Genomic DNA, 19,436 nt, shown 5'->3' with positions numbered 1-19,436 from the left:
TTTTCAATGACGACTTCCGGTATGACGTACTCTGCCATGACTTTATTTATTATCCTTACAAATCAAGACACAACAATGGATAATACTTCACAACAATGGAAAATACTTTTTGACAACTATCCAACAAAGTATGAATATTTCTGAAACCTTACAAAAAATACTGATGGAATATGGGATTAATGTAAAACAGAGGTATAAAAAGCTTTTTATTATTATTTTACATATTCACTTATTCCCTTTAAACAATTATAAATGAGACAATTCCTGTTTCACTTTTTTTCAATTCCTGTTTCCCTTGGCTCAGGACCCTCATGTAACATACCCTACATTTTGGCCTCAGCCAATGTGATGGCAGGACCACCGGCCATATCCTCCCTCTGATTGGTCAGTTTCCTGCAGCCATAGAAGATGTTGATTGGATGGATGAACGCCAGTAGAGTGAGGAGAGTCAGAGCGATGTTAACCTGTAGAGGAGGAAAGACAACAAAGAGAGAGTATCCTTAACCTTACCGGTCTGCAAGGTAGGCCTACTGTATATCTATAGGTTAAGAGGTATGTTACAAGGTTATTATGTTATGAGCTGTGAGGTATAAGTTTAACAAAGACATTTCACATTTCAATATTAACTTTTTGGCAAGTACAGCACAGTACATCTACTAATCTCGTCCACCCAGCCGTCTCTCTCTCGATAGCAACTGAGCCTGGGGACGAGGTTAGTAATCTATTGGCCTGAGTGACCGTATATTCGTATAACCCACTCACATAGAAGGGGTCTCCACCTAGGGCTCCTTTGACCAGGGCGAAACAGGGGTACTGCAGCAGTGACACCACGGCAGACAGAGACATCACCAAACCGTACAGCTTCCCAAAGTGAACCCCAGGAAAACTGTGGTGAGAGAGGGGAGGAAGGAGAACATAATGAACAGCCGGACATCAACTGAGGGAAGTATGAATGAGTAGCAGTCAGTTACCTTCAGGCTTTGAACTGTATTTTTACATTTTAAACTCTAAAGTCTATTGTCTATTTATTGTTGAGTCCCTTGTTCCTTTTTCTATAATCTACCCTTTTATTTCCTTCCTGTCCATCTCGCTACTAACCCGTTACTCTGCCCCCAGTATCTCCTCCTTAACCCTCTCTTTCTCCCTCTCTCACTCATCCCTCCCTCCATCCCCTATCCCTCCATCCCTCTATCCCTCTCTCTCATCCCTCCCTCCATTCCCCTATCCCTCTTTCACTCCATCCCTCCCTCCATTCCCCTATCCCTCTTTCACTCCATCCCTCCCTCCATTCCCCTATCCCTCTTTCACTCCATCCCTCCCTCCATTCCCCTATCCCTCTCTCACTCCATCCCTCCCTCCATCCCCCTATCCCTCTCTCACTCCATTCCTCCCTCCATCCCCCCCTCCATTTCCCTATCCCTCTCACTCCATCCCCCTATCCCTCTCTCACTCTATCCCTCTCTCACTCCATCCCTCCCTCCACCCCCCTATCCCTCTCTCACTCCATCCCCCATCCCTCTCTCACTCCATCCCCCTATCCCTCTCTCACTCCATCCCTCCATCTTCCTATCTCTCTCTCACTCCATCCCTACCTCCATCCCCCTATCATCTCTCCCTCCATCCCCCTATTCCTCTCTCACTCCATCCCCCTATTCCTCTCACTCCATCCCCCTATCCCTCTCTCACTCCATCCCTCCCTCCATCCCCCTATCCCTCTCTCACTCCATCCCTTCCTCCATTCCTCTATCCCTCTCTCACTCCATCCCCCCCTCCATCCCCCTATCCCTCTCTCACTCCATCCCTCCCTCCATTCCCCCATCCCTCTCTCACTCCATCCCTCCCTCCATTCCCCTATCCCTCTCTCACTCCATTCCTCCCTCCATTCCCCTATCCCTCTCTCACTCCATCCCTTCCTCCATTCCTCTATCCCTCTCTCACTCCATCCCCCCCTCCATCCCCCTATCCCTCTCTCACTCCATCCCTCCCTCCATTCCCCCATCCCTCTCTCACTCCATCCCTCCCTCCATTCCCCTATCCCTCTCTCACTCCATCCCTCCCTCCATCCCCCTATTACTCACGCGATGCTGATGAAGGCTGCGTTGCCTCCGTAGAGGAAGGAGCGGTTGAGGACCTGGAGAATGAAGGTGAGGTACTGGAGAGGGAGGAGAGGAGAGGAGGCGCAGATGGAGAAGAGGAGGCACTGGAGGGAGGTGAGGAAGAGGGAGAGAGAGGAGGAGCGCAGGTCTGCCTCCTTATCTGTTTCTCCTATAGAGGGAGGAGGTGAGAGAAAGGTTGGGTGATGATGAGGATGATGGCCACACACCAGAACCATGGCCATGCTCATTAGGCATGAAACAGACTGAAACAGGAGGTAGGCCTACTACCTGGACCAATAAGGATACCCATTTTAGTTTTTCATTGCTTAACATTTTTCTACGTTGTGCCCTATTGAACCCTGTTGTTACTAAGCTAGAGCCATGTCACCCACCTGGAGCCAGAGGCTTCCCCTTGTGTCTGTCCATGATGAGGCCGTTCCAGGGAGCACAGAGGACCCCACACAGCTGGGTGAAGGCAAAGGCATTGGTGTACTGACTCACTGAGAGAGGGAGAAAGAGAGAAAGAAGGGGAGAGAGTATTTAGATTAATTAAATGAACCTATGCTTTGGTGTGTGTGTGTGTGTGTGTGTGTGTGTGTGTGTGTGGTTTACCCAGGGCTGAGTCGTTGTCGGCCAGCCGGTTGAGCATGGGGTTCAGTGTTCCGATGAAGAGGTAGTGTCTCAGCTGCATGACAGACAGCCACACCAGATGCCACAGGAAGAACCACGACTGCACACAGCTCCTGAAACTGGCCACTGAGAGTGTGTGTGTGTGTGTGTGTGAGAGGAAGAGCGAGAAATAAAAAGAGAAACATTTGAGTCAACAAATTGCACCTGCCATTTCCCAGCCAGATTAAAGATTGCAGTTGGCCAAACGACACCTTTCCCAGAGTCTCCTGACTGCTGCCCGTCATCAGGCTGTAGGAGAATGTCGTCCGTCTCTGCTGGCCCCTCCCCCTCTGATGTCATCCCCGTCTCGCGCGTCTTCTCAAACTCCTCTACGTTGTAGCTGTTGGACTTTCCAAGGCTTACTCTGTTTAAAAGGAAGCATCAGGGTATAATCAAATAGGTTTGATCATCAGGGTCACCCATCTAATATGAATGCATGTCATTGAGACTAACCTGACAAATCTATACAATTTGTTAAATGCCAAACCCAAATAATTATTTAATTTTGTTTTGCATTTATCTATGAACAAGTACAGGACTAGTAATCTGCCCAAGTAATCCGACAAGGAAAAACTCCATGGTCCGGAAAACCCCCAGGCCATATGGGAGTCATAGTGCTCTCAGGTGAGAACTACAACCCCCATACATACTATGGTCTTATGTATCATAGGGCCTGGTCAGATTAATACTGTCGTATGTGTGGGAGTTGTAGTTCTGACCCGTAGGTGAAGCCCTCAGGGAGTGGGTAGGGGATGTGGGTGTTGGGCATGAGGAGGAACGTCCTGAGGAGGTGGAAGACACTGCAGACAGAGAGAATGAGGAAGGAGGAGCGGAGGGAGACCCCTCCTTCATACAGCACCTGAGATGGCGGGAGAGACGGGGGGAGACAGAGGGAGAGACGGGGGGACGGGGATGACAGAGGGCGAGATGGATAACCAGAGCCACCAATGGATATTAGGCGACCATGACTACATATAATACAAATATAATCAATATATGGGATATATCTACAATATATACAAATATAATGAAATGCATCTGTTTTATACACATGGCAGAAAATCTATAATTGGCCTTTTTAAGGCACAGTTATCTATCAACCTGACAAGAGCAGAAAAATGATCTGAGGCCTGTAGGCTACAGTATGTGTGAGATCTGTGATACCTTGAAGATGAGGAAGACAGCGGAGGAAGAGTCGAAGGCTCCATTATAAAGGGTGATGATGGTGGAACGATGGGAGCCAAACAGGTTTCCAACCTATAGTAGAGAACAACAGTTGAGGAGACAAATGAGGAGATTCAAACAAGAAGAATACATCCATCCATATAGTATACAGTATAAATACAGTATCCATATAGTACACAGTATAAATATAATATCCATATAGTATACAGCATAAATACAGTATCCATATAGTATACAGTATAAATACAATATCCATATAGTACACAGTATAAATACAGTATCCATATAGTACACAGTATAAAGCATAAATACAGTATCCATATAGTATACAGTATCCATATAGTATACAGCATAAATACAGTATCCATATAGTATACAGTATAAATACAGTATCCATATAGTACACAGTATAAATACAGTGTCCATATAGTACACAGTATAAATACAGTATCCATATAGTACACAGTATAAATACAGTATTTACTGAAGAAATATCTGTTTTATGTGTCAAACAAAATTGTGTGTGACATACACCGGTCACAAAGATGTAATGAATACTGTATGTACTGTCTGTAATGAATACTGTATGTACTGTCTGTAATGAATACTGTATGTACTGTCTGTAATGAATACTGTATGTACTGTCTGTAATGAATACTGTTTGTACTGTCTAATGAATACTGTTTGTACTGTCTAATGAATACTGTTTGTACTATCTGTAATGAATACTGTTTGTACTGTCTAATGAATACTGTTTGTACTGTCTGTAATGAATACTGTTTGAACTGTCTGTAATGAATACTGTTTGTACTGTCTGTAATGAATACTGTTTGTACTGTCTGTAATGAATACTGCTTGTACTGTCTCTAATGAATACTGTTTGTACTGTCTCTAATGAATACTGTTTGTACTGTCTGTAATGCATACTGTTTGTACTGTCTGTAATGAATACTGCTTGTACTGTCTCTAATGAATACTGTTTGTACTGTCTCTAATGAATACTGTTTGTACTGTCTGTAATGCATACTGTTTGTACTGTCTGTAATGAATACTGTTTGTACTGTCTGTAATGAATACTGTTTGTACTGTCTGTAATGAATACTGTTTGTACTGTCTAATGAATACTGTTTATACTGTCTGTAATGAATACTGTTTGTACTGTCTGTAATGAATACTGTTTGTACTGTCTGTAATGAATACTGGTTGTACTGTCTGTAATGAATACTGGTTGTACTGTCTGTAATGAATACTGTTTGTACTGTCTGTAATGAATACTGTTTGTACTGTCTGTAATGAATACTGTTTGTACTGTCTAATGAATACAGTTTGTACTGTCTGTAATGAATACTGTTTGTACTGTCTGTAATGAATACTGTTTGTACTGTATAATGAATACTGTTTGTACTGTCTGTAATGAATACTGTTTGTACTGTCTGTAATGAATACTGTTTGTACTGTCTAATGAATACTGTTTGTACTGTCTAAAGAATATTGTTTGTACTGTCTAAAGAATACTGTTTGTACTGTCTGTAATGAATGCTGTTTGTACTGTCTGTAATGAATACTGTTTGTACTGTCTAATGAATACTGTTTGTACTGTCTAATGAATACAGTTTGTACTGTCTGTAATGAATACTGTATGTACTGTCTAATTAATATTGTGTGTACTGTCTGTAATGAATACTGTTTGTACTATCTGTAATGAATACTGGTTGTACTGTCTGTAATGAATACTGGTTGTACTGTCTGTAATGAATACTGGTTGTACTGTCTAATGAATACTGTTTGTACTGTCTAATGAATACAGTTTGTACTGTCTGTAATGAATACTGTATGTACTGTCTAATTAATATTGTGTGTACTGTCTGTAATGAATACTGTTTGTACTATCTGTAATGAATACTGGTTGTACTGTCTGTAATGAATACTGGTTGTACTGTCTGTAATGAATACTGGTTGTACTGTCTAATGAATACTGTTTGTACTGTCTGTAATGAATACTGTTTGTACTGTCTAATGAATACAGTTTGTACTGTCTGTAATGAATACTGTTTGTACTGTCTGTAATGAATACTGTTTGTACTGTCTGTAATGAATACTGTGTGTACTGTCTGTAATGAATACTGTTTGTACTGTCTAATGAATACTGTTTGTACTGTCTAATGAATACTGTTTGTACTGTCTAATGAATACTGTTTGTACTATCTGTAATGAATACTGTTTGTACTGTCTGTAATGAATACTGTTTGTACTGTCTGTAATGAATACTGTCTGTACTGTCTAATGAATACTGTCTGTACTGTCTGTAATGAATACTGTTTGTACTGTCTGTAATGAATACGGTTTGTACTGTCTAATGAATACGGTTTGTACTGTCTAATGAATACTGTTTGTACTGTCTGTAATGAATACTGTTTGTACTGTCTGTAATGAATACTGTTTGTACTGTCTAATGAATACGGTTTGTACTGTCTAATGAAAACTGTTTGTACTGTCTAATGAGTACTGTCTAATGAATACTGTTTGTACTATCTGTAATGAATACTGTTTGTACTGTCTGTAATTAATACTGTTTGTACTGTCTGTAATGAATACTGTCTGTACTGTCTAATGAATACTGTCTGTACTGTCTGTAATGAATACTGTTTGTACTGTCTGTAATGAATACTGTTTGTACTGTCTAATGAATACTGTTTGTACTGTCTAATGAATACGGTTTGTACTGTCTAATGAATACTGTTTGTACTGTCTGTAATGAATACTGTTTGTACTGTCTAATGAATACTGTTTGTACTGTCTGTAATGAATACTGTTTGTACTGTCTGTAATGAATACTGTTTGTACTGTCTGTAATGAATACTGTTTGTACTGTCTAATGAATACTGTTTGTACTGTCTGTAATGAATACTGTTTGTACTGTCTAATGAATACTGTTTATACTGTCTGTAATGAATACTGTTTGTACTGTCTGTAATGAATACTGTTTGTACTGTCTGTAATGAATACTGTTTGTACTGTCTGTAATGAATACTGTTTGTACTGTCTGTAATGAATACTGTTTGTATTGTCTGTAATGAATACTGTTTGTACTGTCTGTAATGAATACTGTTTGTACTGTCTAATGAATACAGTTTGTACTGTCTGTAATGAATACTGTTTGTACTGTCTGTAATGAATACTGTTTGTACTGTCTGTAATGAATACTGTTTGTACTGTCTGTAATGAATACTGTTTGTACTGTCTGTAATTAATACTGTTTGTACTGTCTAATGAATACTGTTTGTACTGTCTAAAGAATACTGTTTGTACTGTCTGTAATGAATACTGTTTGTACTGTCTGTAATGAATACTGTTTGTACTGTCTAATGAATACTGTTTGTACTGTCTAATGAATACAGTTTGTACTGTCTGTAATGAATACTGTATGTACTGTCTAATTAATATTGTGTGTACTGTCTGTAATGAATACTGTTTGTACTGTCTCTAATGAATACTGTTTGTACTGTCTAATGAATACGGTTTGTACTGTCTAATGAATACTGTTTGTACTGTCTAATGAATACGGTTTGTACTGTCTAATGAATACTGTTTGTACTGTCTAATGAATACTGTTTGTACTATCTGTAATGAATACTGGTTGTACTGTCTGTAATGAATACTGGTTGTACTGTCTGTAATGAATACTGTTTGTACTGTCTAATGAATACTGTTTGTACTGTCTGTAATGAATACTGTTTGTACTGTCTAATGAATACAGTTTGTACTGTCTGTAATGAATACTGTTTGTACTGTCTGTAATGAATACTGTTTGTACTGTCTAATGAATACTGTTTGTACTGTCTGTAATGAATATTGTTTGTACTGTCTGTAATGAATACTGTTTGTACTGTCTAATGAATACTGTTTGTACTGTCTAATGAATACTGTTTGCACTGTCTAATGAATACTGTTTGTACTATCTGTAATGAATACTGTTTGTACTGTCTGTAATGAATACTGTTTGTACTGTCTGTAATGAATACTATCTGTACTGTCTAATGAATACTGTCTGTACTGTCTGTAATGAATACTGTTTGTACTGTCTGTAATGAATACTGTTTGTACTGTCTAATGAATACGGTTTGTACTGTCTAATGAATACTGTTTGTACTGTCTAATGAATACGGTTTGTACTGTCTAATGAATACGGTTTGTACTGTCTGTAATGAATACTGTTTGTACTGTCTGTAATGAATACTGTTTGTACTGTCTGTAATGAATACTGTTTGTACTGTCTAATGAATACGGTTTGTACTGTCTAATGAATACTGTTTGTACTGTCTAATGAATACTGTTTGTACTGTCTAATGAATACTGTTTGTACTATCTGTAATGAATACTGTTTGTACTGTCTGTAATGAATACTGTTTGTACTGTCTGTAATGAATACTGTCTGTACTGTCTAATGAATACTGTCTGTACTGTCTGTAATGAATACTGTTTGTACTCTCTGTAATGAATACTGTTTGTACTGTCTAATGAATACGGTTTGTACTGTCTAATGAATACTCTTTGTACTGTCTAATGAATACTGTTTGTACTGTCTAATGAATACTGTTTGTACTGTCTGTAATGAATACTGTTTGTACTGTCTGTAATGAATACTGTTTGTACTGTCTAATGAATACTCTTTGTACTGTCTAATGAATACTGTTTGTACTGTCTAATGAATACTGTTTGTACTGTCTAATGAATACTGTTTGTACTGTCTGTAATGAATACTGTTTGTACTGTCTAATGAATACAGTTTGTACTGTCTGTAATGAATACTGTTTGTACTGTCTGTAATGAATACTGTTTGTACTGTCTAATGAATACTGTTTGTACTGTCTAATGAATACTGTTTGTACTGTCTGTAATGAATACTGTTTGTACAGTCTGTAATGAATACTGTTTGTACTGTCTAATGAATACTGTTTGTACTGTCTAATGAATACTGTTTGTACTGTCTAATGAATACAGTTTGTACTGTCTGTAATGAATACTGTATGTACTGTCTAATTAATATTGTGTGTACTGTCTGTAATGAATACTGTTTGTACTGTCTGTAATGAATACTGTTTGTACTGTCTGTAATGAATACTGTTTGTACTGTCTAATGAATACTGTTTGTACTGTCTAATGAATACTGTTTGTACTGTCTAATGAATACTGTTTGTACTATCTGTAATGAATACTGGTTGTACTGTCTGTAATGAATACTGGTTGTACTGTCTGTAATGAATACTGTTTGTACTGTCTAATGAATACAGTTTGTACTGTCTGTAATGAATACTGTTTGTACTGTCTGTAATGAATACTGTTTGTACTGTCTGTAATGAATACTGTTTGTACTGTCTGTAATGAATACTGTCTGTACTGTCTAATGAATACTTTTTGTACTGTCTGTAATGAATACTGTTTGTACTGTCTGTAATGAATACTGTTTGTACTGTCTAATGAATACGGTTTGTACTGTCTAATGAATACTGTTTGTACTGTCTAATGAATACTGTTTGTACTATCTGTAATGAATACTGTTTGTACTGTCTGTAATGAATACTGTTTGTACTGTCTGTAATGAATACTGTCTGTACTGTCTAATGAATACTGTCTGTACTGTCTAATGAATACTGTTTGTACTGTCTGTAATGAATACTGTTTGTACTGTCTGTAATGAATACTGTTTGTACTGTCTAATGAATACGGTTTGTACTGTCTAATGAATACTGTTTGTACTGTCTAATGAATACGGTTTGTACTGTCTAATGAATACTGTTTGTACTGTCTAATGGATACTGTTTGTACTGTCTAATGAATACTGTTTGTACTGTCTAATGAATACTGGTTGTACTATCTGTAATGAATACTGGTTGTACTGTCTGTAATGAATACTGGTTGTACTGTCTGTAATGAATACTGGTTGTACTGTATAATGAATACTGTTTGTACTGTCTGTAATGAATACTGTTTGTACTGTCTAATGAATGGGGAGGAGGTCAGAGATCTGGCCGTGTGGTGCCAGGACAACAACCTCTCCCTCAACGTGACCAAGACAAAGGAGATGATTGTGGACTACAGGAAAAAAAAGAGGACTGAGCACGCCCCCATTCTCATCGACGGGGCTGTAGTGGAACAGGTTGAGAGCTTCAAGTTCCTTGGTGTCCACATCACCAACGAACTATCATGGTCCAAACACACCAAGACAGTCGTGAAGAGGGCACGACAAAGCCTATTCCCCCTCAGGAGACTAAAAAGATTTGGCATGGGTCCTCAGATCCTCAAAAAATTCTACAGCTGCACCATCGAGAGCATCCTGACTGGTTGCATCACCGCCTGGTATGGCAACTGCTTGGCCTCTGACCGCAAGGCACTACAGAGGGTAGTGCGTACGGCCCAGTACATCACTGGGGCAAAGCTTCCTGCCATCCAGGACCTCTATACCAGGCGGTGTCAGAGGAAGGCCCTCAAAATTGTCAAAGACTCCAGCCACCCTAGTCATAGACTGTTCTCTCTGCTACCGCACGGCAAGCGGTACCGGAGTGCCAAGTCTAGGTCCAAAAGACTTCTCAACAGCTTCTACCCCCAAGCCATAAGACTCCTGAACAGCTAATCATGGCTACCCGGACTATTTGCACTGCCCCCCCACCCCATCCTTTTTACGCTGCTGCTACTCTGTTAAGTATTTATGCATAGTCACTTTAACTCTACCCACATGTACATATTACCTCAACTACCTCAACTAGCCGGTGCCCCCGCACATTGACTCTGCAACGGTACCCCCCTGTATATATAGCCTCCCTACTGTCACTTTATTTTACTTCTGCTCTTTTTTTCTCAACACTTTTTTTGTTGTTGTTTTATTCTTACTTTTTTTGTTAAAAATAAATGCACTGTTGGTTAAGGGCTGTAAGTAAGCATTTCACTGTAATGTCTGCACCTGTTGTATTCGGCGCATGTGACCAATAAAATTTGATTTGATTTGATTTGTTTGTACTGTCTAATGAATACTGTTTGTACTGTCTAATGAATACAGTTTGTACTGTCTGTAATGAATATTGTGTGTACTGTCTGTAATGAATACTGGTTGTACTGTCTGTAATGAATACTGGTTGTACTGTCTGTAATGAATACTGGTTGTACTGTCTGTAACTGTGTTGAAACTGAGGAGTCATGGCATGCTGCTGTACCTGTATGTTTGTGATGAGGAACAATATTCCTCCCACTGCGATGAAGGACAGGGCTGGGAACAGCAGCATGGACAGAACTATTAGAGAGAGAGAGAGAGACAGAATAGACCAAGTTCAATCTCTACTCATCCAACATCCTACACTAGGAATGTGCTCTTCCTAATGCTTTTGCAGGGTCCCCGTCCCCAGTCCACCTGGTCGTACTGCTGCTCCAGTTTCTGCTGGTTCTGCCTGATGCGCTACCTTGTCCCGGACCTGCTGTTTCAACCCTCTCTCTCCTTCTTCCTGTCTCTCTCTCTCGACCTCTGAATGCTCGGCTATGAAAAGCCAACTGACATTTACTCCTGAGGTGCTGACCTGTTGCACCCTCTACAACCACTGTGATTATTATTGAACATGCAGGTCATCTATGAACGTTTGAACATCTTGAAGAACGATCTGGCCTTAATGGCCATGTACTCTTTCCACCTGGCATAGCCAGAAGAGGACTGGCCACCCCTCAGAGCCTGGTTCCTCTCTAGGTTTCTTCCTAGTTTTCTGCCTTTTTAGGGAGTTTTTCCCTAGCCACCGTGCTTCTACATCTGCATTGCTTGCTGTTTGGGGTTTTAGGCTGGGTTTCTGTATAAGTACATTGTGACATCTGCTGATGTAAAAATAGCTTTATAAATACATTTGACTGATTGATTGACTTGATTCATTTTTCAAATACACAAATATCAAGAGCTGTTCTGATTGAATAACAGCCTTTACACTGTATAGTCTATGTTTACCTGAACTGGAGAAGGCAACCATTAGTGTACCAGTGGTGTAGAGACATCTGAGGGGAAACACAGGGCAGAGACAGATAAAGAGATGTCACGCAGAGGGTTATGGTCTGTTAAACTTTCAACTTTTGACACATTTCTCAGTGGGTCAGAAGACAACCTCAATAAACCTGTAGAACTTAGATTAAAATATGCATACACATTCTACAAAAACAACGACTGAGTAAACCAGGATTGGACCCTCAACTTCCCACCCCCTTTTGACTCTATCGCTCTCTCTCTCTCGTCTAGGCGACGGTCTAGGTATAAACTTAATGCGCAGAGTTTAAAGAATTGTAATTCATTGACTCTGTGTACATGAACTTTGCAGATGTCCTGGAAATGCTGGTCAGAGGTCAGGACCTAGTTATATTATTTAAATGTTGACAATGTAAGAATTATTTGCAATGGATATGACATATATCACATTGTATATGGGTATATCGCCATCCTTACCTGACCAGGGCAGGAAAAACTCTGGGCCCTAGCAATGAAGCCTGGATTTCTGTAGTTTCAAAAAGACTCACATTCCCAGAAGTCTCGTTGCCATGGTGCCGAAGCGGTCGAAGATGAATCCATTGGGAAGCGTGAGGAAGTTGTTCATAAAGGAGGCGACGGTGAAGACCAGGGAGAACTGTTCATCCTGGCCACTACAGTCTGAGAGAGAGAGAGATGGAGGGATGGGAGAGAGAGAACTGTTCATCCTGTCCACTACAGTCTGAGAGAGATGGATGGATGGGGAGAGAGACTGGGGGGAGAGAGAGCGCGGGGGGAGGGAGGATGGGGCAGAGAGAGAGAGGAATACAGAGAGAAAGAGAGTGATAGAGAGAGAGAAATACAGAAGGGGAGAAAGATGGCAGTAGAGAGATCCAGGTCCTTCAGTTTTCTAGTATGAACTGCTCTGATGTGCTTCATATTGTATTGTATTCTATTCTATTCCAATCTATACTATTCTATTCTATGTCATATTGAACTGAATAGCATTTAACTACTCACCTGTTTCCACTGTACTGTTGGGTCCAGTAGTCACATTGACACAGAGGTCAGTGAAGTATCCGTCTGTCTTCAGGACGAAGACCAGCGATGCCCAGCCAAAGACCACGCCGGCGAAACACAGACACTCCACCAGCCCTGTGGCCAGGGTCAGCCGGTAGCGCAGCCCCACCCCGCCCCCCTCGCATCCCAGCATCCTCCCTGATTAACTGACTGACTGCCTGGCTGGCCGACAGACTGATAACTGCCTGGCTGGCTGACTAGCTACCTGCCTGGCTGACTGGCTGACTGACTGACTCCCTGCTCTGACTGGCTGGCTGACCGACTGATAGCTGCCTAGCTGGCTGACTAGCTACCTGCCTGGCTGACTGATAGCTGCCTAGCTGGCTGACTAGCTACCTGCCTGGCTGACTGGCTGACTGATAGCTGCCTAGCTGGCTGACTAGCTACCTGCCTGGCTGACTGGCTGACTGATAGCTGCCTAGCTGGCTGACTAGCTACCTGCCTGGCTGACTGGCTGACTGATAGCTGCCTAGCTGGCTGACTAGCTACCTGCCTGGCTAACTGACTGACTGATAGCTGCCTAGCTGGCTGACTAGCTACCTGCCTGGCTAACTGACTGACTGATAGCTGCCTAGCTGGCTGACTAGCTACCTGCCTGGCTGACTGACCGACTGATAGCTGCCTAGCTGGCTGACTAGCTACCTGCCTGGCTGACTCCCTGCTCTGACTGGCTGGCTGGCTGCCTGTTTAGCTGTCATTCAAAGGACTTTTCTTGTTGTCTTATTAATGTGAGGTTAGTGGGTGACTGTATTCAAAGAGCCCCTTTTCTATCCTCTGCCTCTTCTGTCTTACTTTTCTATACTCTCTCTCTCTCTCTCTCTCTCTCTCTCTCGTTGAGTCTTTGAGACCGACTGGCTGAAAATAACCTGTATCACTAGAAGAAGTGCTGTGTGGGAGAGATAAGGCGTGGCATTCAAATTCAAACTGCATTTACCAGAAAATCTACTGGTTCACTGCCCTTCTTCTCAATGGCTGCCAAGTGTCAACAAGTTGAGTTTTTTTTTTAGGAGGGAAGACTGTGTCTAGAGACTGTGAGTCACTCTGGATAAGAGCCTCTGTTAAATGACCTAAATGTAACTCTGAATGTAGAAGACCATTAAACTGTCTATAGAATTACCTGCGGTATCAGAAGAAGTTACAGATAACACGTTTTATGACAGGTTTCAAACACCTAAGACTTTAAGTGGTAGTGGTGGCCATAGTAGAATTAATAGCGGTGGAATTAGAGTTTATAGCACACAAGCATGAGTTGTCATAATAGTAGCCCTAGTGGTTAAACCCACGAGGAGTGAGACGTTTCTAAACCTGCAGTATAAACTGCTGAATGACTGGTAACTGGATGGTTTCTAATAGCAACCCTGTCTGTAGAGTTGTTTCTCTTCCTCTTTCTTTCTCACTTCCTCTCCTCTCTGCCTTCCTTGATGTCTACTTTGGGTTTATTTCCCTCTCTTTTCTCAAGTGTGTAACTCATGACTTTTATTCATTCCTTTGTTGCCATTTTATAAATGATCCTGTCATTTGCCTTGAGAGAGGCTATTGTTCATCTTCCCCCTAAAAAATACAAGTGAAGAGGCATCACAACACATGGCAGGTGTAATAATGTAATAATAATTAATAATAACAATAATAATAATACATACTGCACATCAAACACTTTAAGGATAATTATCATACCAGGTCGGAAATCGGAATAGTACAGCCTAGGAATTAATAAAAGTCATATGCTACGGTCTAATGCGTAATTAATCAGCTAATGGTATGATAATGTGTACTGAGCTGTAGCCAACATTACAGTGCGGAAGACTACAACAGAAACAGATACAGTACACTCGCCCTATAGCGGATAACGGTAATCCAGATCAGATTATCTATAGATTTATCCGCCATGCGGTCATTGCGTTACTGGTTTCCTTTGCGCGCAATCTGAAGTGTGGTGCCAAAACGCCTCAAAATAGACAGTAAAATAGTTCGGTTGTAGCGTGACGTTTGGCTGTGTACGACACTGTGCTGTCTTAAAACAAGAAAAACGTGTATGGCTATGGTAGAGCAACTTTTATGACAGTTATTATTTCATTGGTCACAGTCCAACCACGCGGCAATGCATGGGCAATAATCATTAATAGTAGGCTATGAAAACTAAGCCATACATAGGCTGTAGCCTATACATTCAGATATTAGCCTACATACCAGCCACTCACCTTGTTTAATGACCCCATTTAGTTTAATGTCGATCCTCTTGTTGATTTGTGGTAGAACTCTACACAGAAACCTCGTCTCCATTACGCGCAGGCGCAGCGATGTTCCTGTCCATTCGCAGTCTGTCTTTCCACCTGCGCTGCATGGCGCGCACTGCACGCAAGCGTTAGCAAGGTCGGAAGGCCATGCATTGGGGACTAGGCTAAATGGTCATGTTGGAACCATGGGCCATATGACCAAAATAGAACCGAGTGGTGAGTTGTCTGTAGTTGCTTATATCTAATTATAAACCGGAACGTTTTCGAGCTGTGGATGCTGATTGGCTGAAAGCCTTGTTATATGAAACATTATAAACTGTGTTGTTCATGATGCATTGTGCCTAAGAACAGCCCTTAGCCGTGGTATATTGGCCATATACCACACCCCCTCGTGCCTTATTGCTTAATTATAAACTGGGGGGTTCAAGCCCTGAATGCTGATTGGCTGAAAGTCGTGGTATATCAGACCTTATACCACTGGTATGACAAAACATGTATTTTTACTGTTCTAATTACGTTGGTAACCAGTTTATAATAGCAATAAGGTACCTCTGGGGTTTGTGGTATATGGCCAATATACCACGGCTATGGGCTGTATCCAGACAGTCCACGTTGCGTCGTGCCTAAGAACATCCCTTAGCCATATACCACACCCCCTCAGACCTTATTGCTTCAATATATACTCTAAAAGTAGGCCTAGCTACTCACAGCTGTGTGGGATTTCTGATGAAAATGTAACAAATGGAAATACAAACTTGGAATATGATTCAACAGCAATAATGAAATAAAAAATACATCTTCTGGAATTAAAAAGTAATTTGACCAATGAAAGCAGCCATCTCAACCATCAGCACTTTACTTAGAAACTGCCTAGCAACTACAGCCCAGGCTCCAATAAAGGCCCAATCACAGAACAGACGTCTACTGTATGTATTGAACTCTTGAATTTCTGTGGAATGCCCCTTTTTAAAACAGGTTCAAGTCTGTCCACATAAAACTTTAGATCATATGTAAAACAATAAGTTAATTACGTCACTTCCATCACGTGTGTGTCTTCATGTGAGCTCGGAGGTGGGCGCCATGCGAGAAGTGGCGTCCACAGAGTGCGCAGGCGAAGGGTCGGACCCCCGTGTGCAGCAGTTCATGCCTCCTCAGGTGACTCGGTCTGATGAAGCTCCGCCCACACACGGAGCAGTGATGCGTCCTCTCTCCCGTGTGGTTGAGGGCGTGCCGCTTAAGGCAGCTGATGTAGGGGAAACCCTTACCACAATGTTTGCATACGAACCTCCCCTCCTTCTCTTTACTGAGGGGAACTCGAGTTCTGACAGTCCCTCCACTTCCTCTTTGGTCTCCATGGTGACCAGGCATGACGGTGATGGAGTATTTCCCCGGTAACGATGTGTAATCGTCTGTGGTCGTCGTTGAGGAGGAAGTGTGTTGTTGTAGTTGGTTTTCTGACGAGTAGGTGAAAAATAGACCAGAGGTGTCTGTGTAGCCACCGTACTCCAGGTTCAGTGCTGCATACTCGGGGTACGTTTGGCCCAGATCCCCCTGGTTGACCTCCAGGCCTGGTTCTCCTCCCGGTAGTGGGTTGAGGTCTGGACATGGGCTCTCTGGCTCCCTCTTGAGGCGGGTCTCCTCCACTACTACAGGCTGGTCCTGGTCCAGGCAATGAGAGCTGCTACTGAGGTCATGTTCCAGAGTTCTATGTTCCAGTTCTAGGTGTTCCAGAGTTCTATGTCCTCGTTCTATATGGTGTCCCATAGTTCTATGTTCCAGTTCTACGTGGTGTCCCATAGTTCTATGTTCCAGTTCTACGTGGTGTTCCATAGAGTCAGTGAGTTCATCTCTACCCCCTGGTGGTGTACTCTGGAACCCCCAGTCCTCCTCAAAACTGGTCTGATCATCGGGATGTGGTTGCCGGGCGACCAGTGAGGTGGTGGAATGCTCAGTAGCTTACATACAGGAGAGGGGACAACAGGGGATATTGAACAAAAGGCAATGTCATCATCATCACCATCATCATCATCATCACCATCATCATCACCACCACCATCATCTCCACCACCATCACCATCATCATGTAATATTGCATTTTGCTACAGGGCTGGCTGGATGTTTCAACTTGGCCTTCCCTTCCTCCCTCATTTTATGTAATCTCTTTCCTTCTCTCTCAGTAGCTAGATTTCCATCCAATTAGCGACAGATTTTAATGTGAATATTGTAAAGTCTGCGTAAAGAAAATATACAAATTTTCCCACCAGTGGTGTGTTTCCACCAAACAGACTTGTTGTGGATTTAAAAAAGGAACTCGGTCCGGCTTTCAACTTGTAATAGTAGAATGCACAAGGTGCAATTTCTTAATTGGGTAGTGCATCATCAGTTCCTCTTGTCATGTCAGTCATTGCATACCTTAGAGAGCTATTTATAACTTGTCAGAAATGTCCAGATCAACTAAACATTTTTTTGATAGGTTTTTTAGACCATAGATTTTGTTGAGTCACTCAAATATCACATGAATACACATTAGACATGGCAAAATGTATAGAATTGCAAGATGTTCGCTGCACCCCATTAGACAATGTGTAGAATTGCAGGAAATAAGATTTAAACCTGCATTATTATGGATAAGAGCGAGAATATTTGTCAAACCACAGTCAAGCATCACCAGAATCAGACCATTGATATTTATCGGAAAGGAGCACCAAGATCACTTTGCACTTTCACCACCCTGTGAAGTTCATCATAACTTATTTCATCTGTAGCCTAATAAACGTCATGCTTTCCGGAGTCGTAGTGGGAGGAGCACATACCATATCATCGCGTGATCCCAAGTTTACTTCGATATGATGGTTATTATATCAATATTCACGCATTTATTGAATAATAAATTTTACAGACACAAAAAGATCCCACCATGTCGAGCTTACAAATTATCTGTTGGTATTCATAAAATTGTACCGAAACTTCCTGCTTCCATCACAGCTGTCATAAAAACTGTGGATGGAAACGTTGTTTTTCTCTCTCTCTCACCATTCATCCTCAGTTCATTTGGAGCACCATATTCCCCTGGAACGTCCTCCTCCAGTCTCTCCTGTTTGATGGTCACTGATTCAGCAGTATTGTCTGTTACAGTGGTCTGTGAACGGACAGACGGGACACACCGTGGCAGTGTGATCAATGCACTGTTAAGGGGAGGCGAATTACAGTAACACTTACCTGCATGTATGCCTGTGTAACGCATTATTACTTTTATCCTAAACTAGCCTATTAGCCTATTATAAGCTATGTTTTATCAGTCATTATGTCAATTATTATTCCTTATAATTCCGCTGAAAATAATATCAATGCCATGCCCATGATAACCTATTTTACTGCTGATAAAACAAAATAAGTGGCATGTGTGTAGCACCCACACTACCTCGTCCGTCCTTACTCCCGCCCGCGCCGCGGGTCCATCACTCCACTCGCTGCTGCACCCCTGCTGCGTAAAGACTGAGTCGGCCTTTTGTTCTCTGTTGGTTGCTGCATTGAAAAAGATGGGGCCATATTACTTCATGTTCGACTGTCGATTTAAAAGCACTATTTTTTTTTAATGAAATACATAAACACGTACGGGGCGTATGGTGCGGTAGGGAACCCCCGTTCCAAAGTCTCTCCCGCAGCACAGCGCCAACTCCATCCCCGCCGTGTTCAATCGTGGAGGTCCTTGTCCGGTGCCGGTTTTCAACCACTTTCAACTTTTTCATCAATAATTCGTTATCGTGTTTTTTCCGTGACAGTTCCGCGCGTAAAAACGCGGAGTACTGGTCCACTAGTTTGGTTATCTCCGCCATGGCGGCGGTGGATAGAGCTTCCATGATGGACGACAACTGCGTCTGAAACATTACGGTCTCCGACATTCTAGCTAGAATAGACTAACTAGCTAGCTAGATATTGATACTGGCACTTTTTGAAGGGCAAAATAACTATGTTGATTTTTAATACGTTTAAACACTGTGGCCTGTAAGTGGACACTTGGCTGGGTAGATTAAACCCCAAATCCCTGTTCCTGTGTCTACAATAATAACAATGCAACATGACGTGATGACGTCTCATTCAATTTACCGTAAGTACATGAGAGAGTTGCAGATACATTTGGGGGCTCATGCTGAGAACTGCTCTACAGGCTGGCTTAAATAACCC

At 41.7% G+C, this 19,436-nt stretch overlaps 2 protein-coding genes across 3 annotated transcripts; both read right to left on the bottom strand.

Moving 5' to 3' along the window:
* Positions 1–23: 23 nt before the first annotated feature.
* LOC311116982 (equilibrative nucleobase transporter 1-like) lies at positions 24–15,370 on the bottom strand. 2 transcript variants are annotated; one of them, XM_084191986.1, is made up of 13 exons: positions 15,216–15,370; positions 12,958–14,568; positions 12,489–12,618; positions 11,929–11,975; positions 11,159–11,235; positions 3,930–4,022; positions 3,485–3,624; positions 2,978–3,129; positions 2,709–2,852; positions 2,489–2,596; positions 2,079–2,265; positions 763–886; positions 24–464 (listed from the first exon to the last, which is right to left on the bottom strand). In XM_084191986.1, exons 2-13 carry the CDS (start codon positions 13,148–13,150, stop codon positions 324–326), a joined length of 1,536 nt encoding a protein of 511 aa, XP_084048112.1. In that variant the 5' UTR covers positions 13,151–14,568; positions 15,216–15,370; the 3' UTR covers positions 24–323. The 2 variants fall into 2 exon arrangements, with proteins under 2 accessions (XP_084048112.1, XP_084048113.1); XM_084191987.1 differs by lacking the exon at positions 15,216–15,370 and having other exon boundaries at positions 12,958–13,310; positions 13,354–13,464.
* Positions 15,371–16,096: 726 nt separating this feature from the next.
* On the bottom strand, positions 16,097–19,324 carry LOC311116981 (uncharacterized protein). The gene is made up of 4 exons (XM_084191985.1): positions 18,868–19,324; positions 18,673–18,776; positions 18,285–18,390; positions 16,097–17,206 (listed from the first exon to the last, which is right to left on the bottom strand). Exons 1-4 carry the CDS (start codon positions 19,151–19,153, stop codon positions 16,293–16,295), a joined length of 1,410 nt encoding a protein of 469 aa, XP_084048111.1. The 5' UTR covers positions 19,154–19,324; the 3' UTR covers positions 16,097–16,292.
* Positions 19,325–19,436: the final 112 nt, after the last annotated feature.

The sequence above is a fragment of the Coregonus lavaretus genome (assembly GCF_964263955.1).
Source record: "Coregonus lavaretus genome assembly, contig: HAP1_SCAFFOLD_464, whole genome shotgun sequence".
Taxonomy (NCBI): domain Eukaryota; kingdom Metazoa; phylum Chordata; class Actinopteri; order Salmoniformes; family Salmonidae; genus Coregonus; species Coregonus lavaretus.
The sequence above is the reverse complement of the archived record's forward strand: the minus strand, read 5'-3'. Positions and strand labels throughout refer to the sequence as shown.